This window comes from Chrysochloris asiatica, unplaced genomic scaffold (genome assembly GCF_000296735.1).
Source record: "Chrysochloris asiatica unplaced genomic scaffold, ChrAsi1.0 scaffold00054, whole genome shotgun sequence".
Classification (NCBI taxonomy): Eukaryota; Metazoa; Chordata; class Mammalia; order Afrosoricida; family Chrysochloridae; genus Chrysochloris; species Chrysochloris asiatica.
The window spans coordinates 11,446,427-11,463,219 of NW_006408572.1; the positions used below are offsets into that span (position 1 = coordinate 11,446,427).

At 40.1% G+C, this 16,793-nt stretch overlaps 1 protein-coding gene across 1 annotated transcript in view; it reads right to left on the minus strand.

Annotated features, from left to right (window-relative positions):
* The window catches only part of STX8 (syntaxin 8), a 246,211-nt gene that overhangs the window by 159,940 nt on the left and 69,478 nt on the right, over window positions 1-16,793 (minus strand). The window contains exon 6 of the mRNA XM_006863506.1: window positions 1,784-1,876. Within this exon, the coding sequence (XP_006863568.1) occupies window positions 1,784-1,876 (93 nt within the window). The remainder of the gene's footprint in view (window positions 1-1,783; window positions 1,877-16,793) is intronic.

Below are 16,793 nucleotides of genomic sequence, written 5' to 3' on the forward strand. Positions count from 1 at the left end.
GTTCAAAGTCCACTGCTGATCCTACAGCACCAGACCAGGAGTCCACATTCACAGTATTGTTGCTAAGTACCACTGAGTCGATTCTGACTCACAGCGACCCTGTATAAGGTTTCTGAGGAGTGGCTGGTGAGCTTGAACCGCCAACCTACTGACCAACCTTGCAGTCCAGCGCATTAACCCACAGCGCCACACCAGGATTCCGCATTCACATAAAAACCATTCAACTGCTCTCCATCCTGTGCTTAAACTTTCAAAAAACCACAATCCAGACTCTGAAGAGAGAAGGTTTCTTGGTTCGATTTAGCCATCTGCTTATTTATGATGATAAATGAAATGAGAGAAAAGGAGCTCCCTCTCCCTAGGTATCCTAACAACAACAACAACAACAACAACAACAAAATAACTCCAGCACTTGTATGATTTCACCAAGTAACGGTCTTCCCTTCGGGGCCAGTATCCATCCATTCTCAAGGCTTCCATCAACATTTACACATTGATGAAGCCGGTCCATCATGAGCCACCCCAGGTACTGGCACCAAAAGCTCCAGTCTTGGGGCCGTTTATTTCCTCTCTCTCCGTTATTGTCCTTACAGGGACATTAACATACTCAAAAGAACAGTCACAGAGTATAGACTCAAAACACCCAAGTCTGAATTTTAGTCTGATACGTTTAAGGGATGGAACACTGGACAAATTCCTCAGCTTCTCTAACAAATGGAATAACGTGTCTTTCGTGATTCTCTTGTATAGATTTTCAAAAATGATTTACAGGGAAGTGCTTCTGAGCACAAAGTGGTGGTGTGACATTAAGTCCGTTCTGACGCTTAACGACCCCCTATTTCGTTTCCAAGATGGTAAATCTTTACGAGCAGAAAGCCTCATCTTTCTCCCTCAGAATGTCTGGTAGATTCCAACTACTGACCTAATGGCTTGCAGTCCAACTGGTAACCTACTAGGCTTTCAATCAATGCTGGTTTCACTAAAACCCCGCTATTCTAACTGGTTCACACACAATGTTTGTGCTAAAGCTCCTCACATCTATTTCCTTTGGCCCTGTCCTCTCTCTGAGCTCTGGTAATGAATCTCACACTGCCTGTTTCAGAGCTCCACTTGGATCTCTCACTGCACCTCTAATGAGACACACCCCACACTGGACTTATGACCCTTATATTCCTCTGACTACATCCTAACAGTTGAATTATCACCAGTCCCTTGTATCCATTCTTTCCTCTCCATCCCTGCTACATTAACTCTCGCTCAGGCTCTCGACACATCACACTGCACACTTCCAGTTCAAGAGCCTTGCAGACCGTCTCCCTGACTTACAGCTCTTTCTCTCCCAATCCATTCCACTTGTGTTTGGGAATTATTCGTTCTCCAACCAGATCTGTCACATCAAACCCTGATCGTGTTCAAACACTCCGCGCCTCCCAGCTGCCTGGTGCTGATGACGGAGGAGCCAAATCCACTGGGTGTATTGATAATATGAAATACACATAGCCTCAGCATGGGCAAAGCACTGAACAATGTCATAGGATTCCTGAATAAAAGTAAAGCTCCTGGGATAAATGGGACATAAAGTGACGTATTTTTCAAAGCTACTGAGAACTAGAAATTTCAATCAAATTTTCATTATGTGGTATTTAATAACTACAATCTAAATCTGTCACAGCCCACCTTCAATTATCTGAAGCTATAACGCTCCATTGATGTAAACAACTCTCCATGTTTCATAGCATTATATACTAAGTGGCCTATTTGTCCATCTCAGACTTGTCCTTACCATTTTGTTCATCCAATTCATTCCCAATTTCCTGCCCCATTTGTTTTTGGCGACTTATGATGGAGGAAAGGGCATCAAGGCCTGCATCCTGTTCTGAAAGAAGAAAAAAACAAAACAATCAACTAACGGAAAAGACAATTTAATGATTTAATGTCAAATAATATGTCTAGACTTATCGCATAATTCAATACATGCTAAAAGTAGCCTTTTAAATCATTCAGATAGTCATTAAATCAAATAGCTAGCTTTGTTGTATAAGACTTGGCTATAGAAACATTTAAACTTTCTGACACACCATATGTAAAGAGCATGTAAAAATCAATAAAAAGACTTAATATCTCAATTTTTTTAAAGGGGCAAAGAGAAAGGAATTTTATAAAAGGATAAAAAATGGAAAATAAAACTTACGAACTTACTACTCATTTTTAAAAAGTATAAATAAACTCAATAATTTTGGGGGTGCTTATTAGTTTTGCAAGAATTAAAAAGAATGATAATATCCAGGATTAACTAAAGTGTGAAGAGCTAGAGGCTCCTATATACCTACCATTTGATAGGAGGATAAATTGATACACCTTTCTAAAGAGCAAACTGTGTCCATCTTTTTATCTATAAATTCTATTTTTAGAAACATATGGCAGTAACACATTCAGTCTGTAATGATATTATACAAGAATATTCCCTGAAGATACCAATTTGAGGACTAACGTGCACCTGACAGAAGCCATGGTATTTTTAATGACCTCACATGCATGTGAAGTTGGACAATAAATAAGGAAGACTGTGGAAGAATTGATGCATTTGAATTATGGTGTTGGAGAAGAATATTAAAAGTACCACGGACTGCCAGAAAAACAAACAAACTTGTCTTGGAAGAAATACAGTCAGAATACTCCCTAGAAGCCAGGAAGAGCAAGACTTCGTCTCTCATACTTTGGGCATATTATTGGGAAGAGCCAGTCTCGGGAGAAGAAAGGTCAGTGAAAAAGAGGGATGCCTGTAAGGAGATGGACTGATACAGTGGCAGGAGCAATGGGTTCAAATGTTAACAATTATGAGGATGACTCAGGACCAGGCACTGTCTGGGTCTGCTGTGCATAGGATCACTGAGTCAGACTCGATGGCACCGCCTAACAACAATATTTCCCCAATACATTATTAGTTGTGTGGGTTATCTATCTACTGCCTCTCAGCTCTAAATTTGACCTTTTTGACTGCTCTGTGAAAATGGATCAGGATCCTAGACATAATTTTTCTTTGTCGGCTTTGTCAGCAGAGGGCGCTGGAGAGACACTGCCAGTGTCTGCCTGGTCCCAGTAGGCTTCAATGTCAGCACCTGGTAACCAGCAGCCTCTCCCAACACAACTCCTACGGACACATGCTCTCACTGGGCAGTTTGTGGCAGGGTGTCTCCAGCTGGACAACTCGCCCTGTGACAAAAGCACCATAGTGACTTCTCTACCATCCAGGGCATCACAGATGCGCCCTCTAAAACAAGGTCCAGGTCTCAGCCTTGGGGCTGCGAGGCTATCACTTTAGCATGTTGTCTCAGCCCCTTATAAAGAGCAACCATGAATGCTGGGGCTGACTACAGTCTCTGGGTGGTGCCAACAGTTAACATGCTTGGCTGGTTAACTGAAAGGTTGAAAGTTCAAGTTTACGTATAGATATCTCAGAAGAAAGGTCTGGGGGTCTACCTCTAAATATCAGCTACTGAAAACCCTATAGAGTACACAGTTCTACTCTGACACACACAGGGCAACTGTTACTGGTTTTACTTCTCAGTAGCTCACCTTGCCTTATCTAATCCCATTATAGCAAATAAGTTTTTATATTACACTTTCTCCATTCAAAACTTTCTTCCCTGACTGTACCCTGATTGATACAGTAATAACAGTGAAAACCTGGAAACTACTTATCATGCCCAAACACAGGGATTGGGGATTGGGTTAAAAGTTATAGTATAGCTTCACATGCATGTGAAAGTTGGACAGTGAATCAGGAAGACCATAGAAAAACTGATGCATTTGAGTTAGGACGTTGGAAGGGAATATTAAAAGTGTCAAGGGCTACCAAAAGAACAAACAGATCTGTGTTGGAAGAAGTGCAGCCAGAGTACTTCTTGGAGGTCAGGATGGCCAGACTTCATCTCTCATACTTCAGACATACTATCAGGAGGGACCAGTCTCTGAAGAAGGACATCACATGCTTGGTAAAGTGAAGAGTCAGCAAAAAAGAGGCAGACCCTCCCACCCCCTCCCCCATGACATGAATTGACACAAGAACAAAAGCGAACTCAAACAGCAACTGTGCGGATGGCGTAAGACCAGGCGGTGTTTAGTCCGGTTGTACATACGGTCGCTATGGGCTGGAACTAACACGATGGCACCTAATAACAACATACCCATGTAATGAAATGCCATGTAGCTATTTAAAATGATAGACTTATATTTTGATGTTGAGAGGAGCCCATAGTATTTTTTTTTTTTAATTCAGCTAAGACAGAAGAGATGATTTACTGTGCACATGTTACATTCAGCCACAACTGAGAACAGAGGACAGAACTAGTCCAGGATGTCAGAGGTCCAGGACGAAGGGTCAAAATGAACAGCAAGGTGGGTCTCAAGTCTTCAAAGTGTTCATCGAATGGCGATGCAAGTTCTAGATCCACTGAGCCCGAAGTTCTAGACAGGAGCACGTAGTCAACAGCTTGTATCAGTGCCGTGGCCTCCACCATTCTGTACTCCTGCTGCTGTGGTTTTTGTGGGGGCACACGCTAGTGTTTTACTTGGACCTCTACCTCATTTTTCTTCTTTTGTGTTGCAACCTGACATTAATTTCTTCTTCCTCCACTTGGCTCTCATGACTCAGAGGTTTCTAACAAGATGGCACTAAGACACAGAAAGCCCATAGCAAGTAAAGACACAAAAACACAAGATACAAAACTATGTATAGTAAAATAGTGCTTATATATATATATTTTAAATGAAACTGTATCCCTTTTCTGGTTCCTGAAAGTTTAAAAAGAAAAGAACTCAAATTACTAAAGAGTCAAGGTATAATATTGGATTTTTACTTAGGGCACTTCAGAAATTTCTCTGGAAGAATTTTTCGCCTTTGCTTTTGGGGCACACATTGGGAAGAACATAATGAGGCTGAATCCAATGACTCTCTACCCAAGCTATATGCTAGAGGGGGTCTTTCATCTCCTTTATAGGGTTTAAAAAAGAACCGTCTCAAATCTACAAATGGATAGATACATAGACAGACAGAAAAGCTGAACAGGTGTGGGTAGGCAAACAGGTTTGGCATGAGAATATTTCCACAGAGGTATTTGTATAAGCTATAAATATATCCCTGTATATAGTAGAGTAAGGAGCTCTGGTTGCCTAGTGGTTACGAGGTGGGCTGCTAACCTCAAGGTCAACACTTTGAAACTACCAGCTATTTCACAGGAGAAACTTGAGGCTTTCTGCTCCCATAAACATTCAGTCTCAGAAACCCTATACAGGTTCGCTATGAGTCGGAACTGACTGCACAGCACATAACCAACCACTATAGTACAGGGCACAGGAGGTACAGATGTGAAAACTTAGTAATAACCAAATACCTTGAAGGATGAGTCCCTGAGCTTGGAGGTTTAAGATTACAGTCTGTAAGTCAATTGGCCTAAGAATTTTCTACATCCTGCTGTAGAGAGTTCTGTTGTGGCACTGTCGGATAAGCACTGGAATGCTAACCACAAGGTCGGCAGTTCAAATCCACCAGCCACTCCTACAAAATCCTTTAGAGGGTTGCTATGAGTCAAAACCGACTTGAGGGCACTTAGCCACAAGTAATTGTGGTTGAGTGGTACCTGGGATCTTAAAAGCTAATAAGCAGCCATGGAAGGTGGAACTATTGGTCTCTCACCATCTAAAGCAAAGAAGAATAAAGAAAAAGCAGAGACATATGGAAGCAAATATTCCCAAAGACTAACGGACCACGCAAGCCTCACCCTCAATCAGCCTGAGACCCGAAGAACTAGATAAATGGGTGGCTTCCACTACTGATCACTCTAGAAGGGGTCACATTCAAAGTGGGGAGAGTGGGAGAAAATGTGAAAGGAAACTCAAAAGTATAAAACAAACAAGCAAAATAAACCCAAGCCTACCAGACTGACAGAGACTGCCGGAACCTCCGAGGAGATGGCCCGTAGTCACCCTTCAAGCCTGGAGCTGAGTTCATCACTGCAGCTCAACTTTTAGCCAAACAATATACAAGTAGGATTAGCATCAGATTGCTAACTGCAAGGTTGTTGGTTCAAACCCACTACTCATTCCTTGGAAACCCTATATAGGGTCACTATGAGTCAATCAACTTGGTGGCACTTAATAACAACAACAGCAACAACCTAATGATAGCAGTAACACCAGGGAGGTACGCACTTCTTAGAACAATCATAAGAGGTCAAGAGGGCAGCATTTGCTTAGGGATAAAGCTCAGAAGGAGTTCTGGTGTGGTGCTATGGGTTAATGCACTGGACTGCAAGGTCAGTTTGAACTACATCGTTGATGGTTCAAGCTCACCAGATGCTCCTTGGAAACCCTATACGGAGTCGCTATGGGCTGGAACCGACTCAACGGCACTTAACAACAACAATGAAGCTCAGACGGCAAGAAAGGATAGAAAAGGATGAATGGAATGGAAACTACATTGTGGGGACTACAATCAGTGTCACAACACAAAATGTGTATGAACTGAAATGGAGAACCAATTTGCACTGTAAACTTTCACTCAAACCGTAATAAAAATAAATAAATAATGGTTTCATATAAAAACAGAACCCACAAAAGTCTTCTTACCCAAAATTACATTAATACCTTTCATTCCCCCTTCCCCATCTTTTTTATAGAATTAGACCATTACACTTAACTCGTTAATTCATCTGGAATTTATTTAAACTAAGAGTGTGAGGTAAGGACCCTTAGTAACATTTTTTTGACACTTTGCGCTTTTTTTTTTAACTATACAAACATCCTATTGTCTCGAGGGGCCATTCTAAGGGACCGTTTGAGAGTGAAATCATTTTCTAATGAGGTTCTTTGGGGTCTTTAGTAACAACCTCTTGGATGTCCTCCAAGATAAATTTATCTTCCACCTAGTCCTACTCTGAGATGGCCAATGTCATAGCAAAATTCCAAATGTAATCAGAGAATAGTCTGCACAGCGATCAAGTGTCAAGGTGAATTGAAAGGTAAAACAATTTAAAAAGAGAAAAGGAGATTCTAAGGTTTTCAACTAGGAAGAGCCCTGATTATTGTCCTAATATGGCTTTATGCAGTAGAGCTACAGACTTTGAATGGAAAATACTGACATTCTGCTCTTCTCTCTCAAATATGACTTCTCTGACTCAACTCCCTACAGTCTCTCTCTCTAATATCATTCGAAGGAGGGCTAAAAATTCACCTCTACTCAAATAATTTCCATAAGCTCTTAGCACTCTCCCCCAAGATAAGTCTTACTATATATTTTCATTCCATCATTAAAAGCCACAGAAGGGCCAGGTAACTAAAATGCTGTGTATGTCTCTATGATAATTATTCTGATGACCTGGGCTCTCCAGGCCCTAAAGTAGCCTGCCTAAAGGAGAGCTAGGGCCATCTTACAGATGCTCCAATGTAAAACACCTGAGAAATAAGAGCAGCTAATAGTTCTCAGACATCTCAGGGAAGGAAATAAAATGAGGGTGACTCACTGTTCTGAGATGTCTTCCACATAGCCAAATAATAATTTAATTACGTTTCATCCATTTTTTGTTTGAAGCATACTTTTGCTGTACTCTAATTCCGGGTGTGGGGCTGTAGGATTAACACTGGAACACAAAGTGTATTTGAATCTTATGCTTCCCTGTGGTCCTAACAGACACTCAAACCAGTTCCATCAAGGGCTTCCACAAACTACTTCCAGATTGAGTATCCTGGACACAGATAACACTGAGGTTGACAGGAACTCAGTCTAGGGCCAGGAACTCTGCTGCCGCATCCCTTTTACAACCACCTTGTGAGCTCCTTGAATTGCAGGAGCCCCACAAAAATTTCTCCCCTCTGGGTCCAACAAGCATACTGTTTCTACAAATATGACAACCCCGCAATGCCTTAGAGACAACAGACAATATTAGCTCACACAAAGACACAAGAGAGAATGGCTCAAACAAATGACTGAGATGCGGACTCAGGAGACATATCTGAGGAAGAAAAGGTAACAGAACTAACTGAAAAAGAATTCAAAATAGTGATAATTAGGTACTTTCAAGGATCTATAGAAAGATCGAGGAAAGGAATCAGAACATAATTAAAACCTTAGACGAACTCAGGAAAACACTACAAGAACAAAGAGCCAAAATAAATGCAAATTTTGAACCAACACAAAACCTACAGTTAGAAATCTAGAGATTAATATTAAATCTCAAAAATGGACAATACAATGAAAGGGCAAAGGAGCAGATGTGAAGCAATGGAAGCCCAAATTAGTGGGCTTGAAGAGAAATCTCTCAATACTAGTAAGGTAGAAGAACAATGAAAAAAAAAGAATGAAATTCAAAGAAAGACTAAGAGTTATGTGGGACACCATGAAGAAGAATAACTTACAGGTTATCAGAATTCCAGAATAGAGAAAACTGTCAAAGAGTTGTTGGAAGAAAACTTCCCTAACATCATGAAAGATGAAAAGATACGATACAAGAAGCTGAACAAACTGCACACAGGATAGATTCCAAAAGAAAATCACCAAGACATATCACAATCAAACTTTCCAAAACCAAAGACGAGGAAAGAATCCTGAGAGCAGCTCAGGAAAAATAAAAAGTTACCTTCAAAGGAGAACCAATAAGACTAAGCTCTGATTTCTCAGCAGAAACCAGGCAGGCACAAAGGCAATGAATGACTTATAGAAAAAATTTCCAATCAAGAATCATATACCCAGCAAAGTTCTCCCTCAAATACAATGGTGAAATTAGAACATTTCCCGATAAACAGACATTAAAGGAATTTGTAATGACCAGACCAATTTTACCAAAAATGCTAAAGGGTGTTTATTCTTTGGACTGAGAAACAACAGCAGAAAACAACCCAAGATTACCATTCATGCCACCACCACTACCCAGAAGTCAACCCAGATATAGAAGTATTTAAAGTGAAACAAACCTACAAGACTGAAAATAGGGAAACAGATATTAATATATAATAAAGTCAACTACAAAGCAATATGAGGGAAACTCCAAACGGGAAGAAAGTCAAGTAGATTTCATGATAAAACAGATTGCTTTAAGCCGGGAAAAAATTAATAAATTAAAGGGAAACTTCAAAGAAAAACAATACACCTGCACATCAAAATAAAAATAAAGAGGAAAATCAGATTTAGTAAACGTTAACACAACAGAAACGAAAATGAAAAGAAAACTCACAAACAAAATGAACTCAACATAGAAAATTATGGGGAACAAAGAATCCAGCAGCCCCACAAAAATACACACAGAAAAATTGCAACAATGATCAATTCATACCTATTGATAATTATACTGAATGTAAATGGATTAAATGTACCACTCAAGAGACATAAAGAGCAAAATGGATAAGAAAGCAGGATCTTTCAATATGCTGCCTACAAGATACATAAAAAAGATGGAGACAGCCTAAATGCCCATCTACAGAAGAATGGTTAAACAATCTTTGGTACCTACATACAACGGAATACTACAAAATGTAGAAGAAGAAGACTGAATGTGTGAAATACCTCACAACCTGGTTGAACCTCGAGGACATTATGCTGAGTCAAATTAGTCAATCACAAAAGGGCAAACATTGTATGAGACCAACATTGTTTTTTAAAAAAAGGTTTTTTTGACAAAAGAAACAATCTTATGAAAGTTAGGTAGTGGGGGGTGGGGAAATTTATTCATGGGTAAGAAGACAGACACATGCTAACATGGGTGACAGGGCAGGCAATACACAAGATAAAGGTTAGCAGAGGAAAGATGAAGTTAGCGGGAAACACAGGGAGGAATGCAATAAAGTGAATAGAGGTAAATACTGTTAACTGTTGGTACATGGAGTGAAGCAGAGTGTATGGTTTGTTCAATGTAAAACAGATGATCTGCTCTGTGAACCTTCTCTCAATTCACAATAAAAAGTCAAAATAGTAGTAATAAAAATACTAGAGTAGTACAGGGTCATAAAGAAAGGTCTTATAACCAGAAAAAGCGGTGAGAATCAAGAAGCTGTGATGTGACAAGGAAAAACTGTAATTGCTGAGCCTCCAAACATCTGTGGGTTGGGTCTTTTTGGCTACAGAACATAATATTTGTTAACACTGAATGATTACAAAAAAATTATTCATGGAGGAAAAATTCAGCAGACAAACATTTGTCTACTTATATCTGACAGATAAAAAACAATGTAAACCAGTGTAAAATTGAATATGCCTAGCTATATTCCCCACCCCCACCATTGCACATGAAAATATTCAGAGACCTAAGAACACAGAACTCTAGATAGCACAACTTTCTGCTAAAATTTAAGATGAACATCTATTTATAGAATTAGGGTAAGACTAGATGGAGAAACTTCTGAGACATATCCAAACAATTCACAGGGTAGGTTTAAAAGGCTTGGGACCACAGTCTTGGGACATTAGTCAATTGCATAACATAGTTCACAAAGATAATGTTTTCATCCTAGTAAGGTAAATGGCATCTGGAGTCTTAAAGCTTGTGAGTGGCCATCGACAACACAGGACTAATGGCCTATATGAACCACAGCCTTTTCTAACCTGAGCTGAGAAAAACTAGATGGTGCCCAGCTACCACCTCCGACCATTCTGACTAAGGACACAGTAGAAGGTTCTGGATAGAATTGGAGACAAATGTAGAATGAAAATCACCAAATTATTAAAAAATGTCAGACCTACTGGACCAACAAATATTCAGGAATTCCTAAGACTATTGCTATAAGATACCCTTAGAACTTGAAGCTGAAGCTATTAGTGCATGCCACTATTTTGCCAAATAACAGATTATTGTATATAAAATAAGCAGCATCACCCTTGAGTATTGTGTTGCCTTCAACATTTAACTCTATGAGCCCAAACAATCAACATTTACCTACAATCAAACAGTATAAGGCAAGGAGAAAGGAAGCTAGATCAATGCAAACAGGGCACAGAGAGTGGAAATAATTAGAATACTGACATGTTATAAAAATTACAACCAATGGTATGGAACTATTTCTATAAAAATGATTTAAGGGAGACCAAATTTGCTGTGCCAACTTACACCTAAACACAATAAAATATTATTTTAAAAAAAGAAGAAGAAGACAAAAGAAGATCTGAATATTGATTGGACATCAGATCAAATTAAGACATCGACAGTCATTTCTTTAAATAAATAAAATGTGTCTGCCAACAAAAACAAGAGAGCGAGAGAAAGACAAGAATGGAAGCAATTACAACCCTCATGAACAGAGACCTACGGGATACAGGTGGAGTGATACGCCATAATCTCTCCAAGGTCTGCAACCTGACTCAGGTACATCTTGGTGGCTGCTTGCCAAGGAGTTGCTTCTGACTTACAGTGACCTGTATAGGATTTTGAAGGCTATCAACCTTTATGGGAGCAGAAAGTCTCATCTTCCTCCCTCAGAGCAATTGGTGGATTTGATAGTTGACCTTTCGGTTCAAATCCATCACGTATGTTAACACGTAGCCACTACACTAGCAAGGCTCCTTGACTCAGGAACATGGGTGTGCATTAATCAAAAGAGAAAGGAACCCAGGTAGAGCCCAACAGTTTCCCTGAGGCAAGAAGAATCCAATTAGGTCAGTGTGTGTAGAGTGCACAGGACAGAGTACTAGAGGGTCTGTCCACCTTGACTCTTCAGCGCAGTGCTGACCTGAGTGAGCACTCGGGGAAGCTACTCCAGGCTGGGGAGAAAACCATACAAAGAGCTAGAGGAAATGAATTCCTCTCAGCTCAAATAAATTTGAGCATAGTTCGTATTCCCACCAACCACGTCACCTCATAATTCACAAAGCACCAGAAAAAGAGTACTCAGAATGGTTTTGGTTCAGTTATGGACTAAAATATCTCTAGAATGGGGTCAGCCAATGTTTTCTGTAAAAGATGGATAGAAAATATTGTAGGCTTTGTGGGCCATACATTCTCTAGGGCAACTATTCAGCAGTTGTAGCAGGAAAGCGGCCACGGCTAATATGTAAAAGAGTAAGAGCGTCTGTACTCCCATGAAACTTATTTATGGACTCTAAACTTTGACCTTCATATAATTTTTCCAAGCCATAAAATACTCTTCTTTTGATTATTTTTCAACCATTAAAAAATATATAACTCACTCTTAGTTTACAGGCTGTACAAAAACAGGTGGTGGGCTGGATTTGGCCCCGCAGGCCATGGTTTACTAACCCCCGCTCTAGGATTAACACTGCTCTGATCTGCCTTCCAAAGGAAGACCCAAAGAACTGCATCCCAGAGCAAATCTCAACAACATTTCTAGAAACATAAAAATATCCAGTACACAGCAAGGAAAAATTCCCCATATCTGGTATCCAAACAAAGTAATGCAAGGGAAGATGCAGGAAAATGCAACTCAAGAGATTAGTCAACTGAAACTCGTTCAGACACAAAACAGAAGATAGAAGTAGTACATGTTGTTGTTGTTGTTGTTAAGTGCCATTGAGTCAGTTCCAACTCATAGCAACCCTGTATAGGGTTTCCAAAGAGCAGCTGGTACATTTGAACCACATGGCTCTGATACCAAAACCAGAAAAATATTAGATGCAAAAACTGTACCAAAATTTTAGCAATTCAAAAGATCCAATCTACCGAATGTCTCCCAAGAAGTACATAAACTGAATACCTCTATCTCTATGAAAGGAATTGAATTTATAGTCAGACATGTTATCACAAACACACACACAAACACAAAAAATTCCGAAACCAGATGGCTTCACTGATAAATTCTATCAGACATTTAGGGAAATAATAGCAAATCCTTCCTACACACAGAAGAAGACGGAATACTTCCCAACATGAGGCCAGTATCACTTTGATACCAAAACTAGAAAAATATTAGATGCAAAAATAGTAAGAGAAATTTTATCAAATCAAATCCAATAATATATTTAAAAGGTAATACACCATGACTAAGTAGCATTTAGGAGCTCTGGTAGCGTAGTGGTTACGAATCGGGCTGCGAACCTTCAGGTCAGCGGTTTGAAACTACCAGCTGCTCCGCGGGAGAAAGATGAGGCTTTCTACTCCCGTAAAGATTTACACCCTCGGAAACCCTGTACAGGGTCGCTATGGGTCGGAACCGACTCGACGGCACTTAACAACAACAACAACAAGTAGCATTTATAGCAGGAATATAAAGTTGGTTCATTGTATAAAAATGAGTAAGTGTGATTCATCATTTAACAGCAGACTTAAAAAACAAAAAGAAAAACTACCTGATAAGACTCAATAGATGCATTAGAAGCATTTGACAAAATATAACATCACCTGAAAAAAGTCTTAGCAAACTAGAAGTAAACCAAATCAAGCCCACCAGCATTGAGTCCTTTCCAACTCAGCAGCCCTGCAGGACAGAGAAGAACTGCCCCAAAGGGTTTCTAAGGCTGTCAATATGGACAGAAGCACACTTGCTACATCTTTCTCCTCCAGAGGAGCTGGTCAGTTTGAACCACTGACCTTCTGATTAGCAGCTTAATGCTTTAACCACTGCACCACAAGAGCTCCCTATAAATCAGGAGTGGAAGGAATTTATTCCATCTGATATAAGAGCATCTACAAAAGATTTACAGATAATATCATACTTGGGAGTCCTGGTGTGGTGCTATCAGATAAGCACTGGACTGCTAACTGCAAGGTCAGCAGTTCAATCCACCAGCTGCTCGTTGGAAACCCTATAAAGGGTCACAATGAGTCAAAACAATTGAATGGCATTTAACAACAACATCATACTTAACAGCAAAAAACTAAATGCTTCCCCTGTAATTAAGATCAGGAACAAGACAGAGATGTCTGCTATCATCACTATTATGAATATGTTGCTGAATGTTGTAGCCAGTGTGATAAAGTTGGACAAAGAAATATAAAGCATCCAGATTAGAAATAAAGAAAAAAATCTGTCTTTACTCACAAATACCATCATCATTGGATGGGCAATATTGAAACATTTCTAGAGCTAGCATATGATCAAGTACAGATGGTACTGAAGGACAAAGCCCAAGCTGCACTGAAGGCATTGGCAAAAAACCAAGGATCCAGGAATTGGTGGAAGACAAACTGAAATCTTTCAACAAACTGATGCAGTAGTGCCAACTGACTGCAATAAATTCATGTGTTTAACCCTTTCCAAAGACAGGTGATCCAACCAAATGCAGAAATCGAGGAATGTCATTAATATCGCATGCAAGTAAATGTTTGCTGAAGAGAATGCAAAATGATTGCAACCATACATCAACAGAAATTCAAGCCGGATTCAGAAGAGAAAGAGGAAGTAGGGGTATCACGCCTAACGTCAGATGGATCTTCACTGAAAGCAGAGAATACCAGAAATGCATTAATTATGCTTTCCTGACTATGCAAAGGTGTTCAATTGTGTAAAGCATGACAAACTATGGATAACATTGTGAAGAATAGGTATTCCAGAACACTAAATATGCTCGTGAGGAGCCTGTACATAGATCAAGGGGCAGTAGTTAGAACCGAACAAGTGGAGACCGAATGGCCTAAAACCAGGAAAGGAGTGTGTCTGGGTTATATCCTTTCACCATACTTATTCAGTCTGTATGCTGAGCAGACAATCCTGAGAAGCAGGGTTGGAGGAAGACTCATTAACAACCTGCAATATGCAACCTTGCTTGCTGAAAGTGAAGAGGCCTTAAAATACTTCCTGATGAAGATCAAAGACCATGGACCTCAGTAGGAATTGCATCTCAATGCAATGAAAACCAAAATCTTCACAACTGGACCAAGAAATAACATCATGATACATGGAGAAAAGATTGAAGTTGTCAAAGACTTCATTTTACTTGGATCCACAGTCAACACTCGTGGAAGCCACAGCCAAGATTGCACTAGGCAAATCTGCTTCTAAAGATGTCTTAACATGTTCACAAACAAAGAGATCAGTTTGAGGACTAAAGTGTGCCTTACCCAAGCCATGTTATTTTCATATTTCACATATGCATGTGAAAGTTGGGCAATGAAGAAGGAAGACCACAGAAAAATGGACGCATTTCAATTATGGTGTTGGTGAAGAATTTTGAAAGTACCATCAAGTGCCAGAAGAACAAACAAATCTGTTTAGGACAGAGCCACAGAGGGCTAGAGCTGACAGTAAAGCATCCAGCAGATATGAAGTGAGGGGAGACGCACAAGAACACCCAAATTTGCAGAAAGTACCCATTTGGCCTAGATTTGATGTCTTGAAAATCAGAACTTGACTAGAGGAAGATAAAAAAAAATTTTTTTTTAATAAAGGAAGCAAGCGTAAATTGCTACAATTTTTGAACTTGACCCATACTTATGGATGCAGCAGCTCAAAATACCAACTGAGAGGAAAGGAGTCTTCACATGAAGTATCATTCATATCTCCTCTGTAAACAGGGTTGATAGGGACGGGCAACTTAGATGTTGGCTACCTAAAATGGGGGGGGGCGGGGGGAGGGCAGACTATAAAGGCACAAAGTTACTGGCTTACAAGTTTTCAAGAGGGAGTTTAGTTTAAGAGTGTGCAGGGGAAGGTAGTAAGGTAGAGTCCCCACTGAATAGTTTTCATCTTGTCTAGACTGGTCTGGTGAGAAGAGATGGGGATAAGATTCTTATGATTCAATAGTTAGTGAGTAATTGTTATCATGATTAATTGCGACTGTCATTAACTGTAAAGGTAGAAGTTTTGTAACAAAAAGAAGGGAGTAGTTAATCTTACAGTCCAGGAACAGAGAAGTCTAGGACCATCAAGGGAGAAGATCATGACCAGAATGTGGGACCCTATCCACAGAAGCAGTGACACCAGAGATGGAGGCAGAGATGAGGACATGGGAAGAAGCAGCTGATGACTCTAGATTCACGGAAAGAAAAAGGCTGTGTGCTGGTGGCCAGGAAGCAGGCTTGCAGAATGTGTCCTTTGGTTGTTTAAATGATTATATATTCCTGAGTGTTTTTGTGTACATCCCCCCACACACCCCCCAAAAAAAAAAACAATGCAGAGGGAATAGAAACAAATACTGTTGGATGATGATGCACAGAGGAAACTAATCATTGCAACGAAATGATGAGTGTAAAACTGATGTTCTCCCATATAAACTATTATTCCATTCACCAAAAAAAAAAAAGAATGTTCCTTAGAAGTGAGGCTGATGAGACTTTATTTCTCGTGCCTTGGACATATTCTTAGGAGGGACCAATCCCTGAAGAAGGATGTCAATTTGGAAAAGTGGAGGATCAGTGAAAAGACTCAAGGAAGCAAACAGTCCAAAGGACTCATGGCCCATGCAAACCACAGCCTCTTGTAGCCTGAGACCAGAAGAACTAGATTGTGCCCACCACCAACGACCATCCTAACCAGGGACATACTAGAAGGTCCTGGTTAGAATGGAAAAAAATGTAGGGGAAAAAAATTCACATTTATGAATGAAAGACCAGGCTTGCTGGACTGATAGAGACTAGAGGAGCCCCCCAGACTATCACTGGAAGGTCCCTTTTTAACCTGGAACTGAAGCCACCCCCAGAGGTCACTTTTCAGTCAAATAAAAGATTGGCTTAAAAAAATAAACAGTAAGGCATGTGCTCATTTAAACCATCAACTGCATGAGACCAAAAGGTCCACATTCACCCATTGCCAAGGTGAGAAACCAAGGAGGGACAAGGAAACAGGATGGATGGAAACAGGGCAGGTGCGGTGAAAATGGCCACATCGCTAACACAATGCAGGGCTAGCAACCGAAGTCA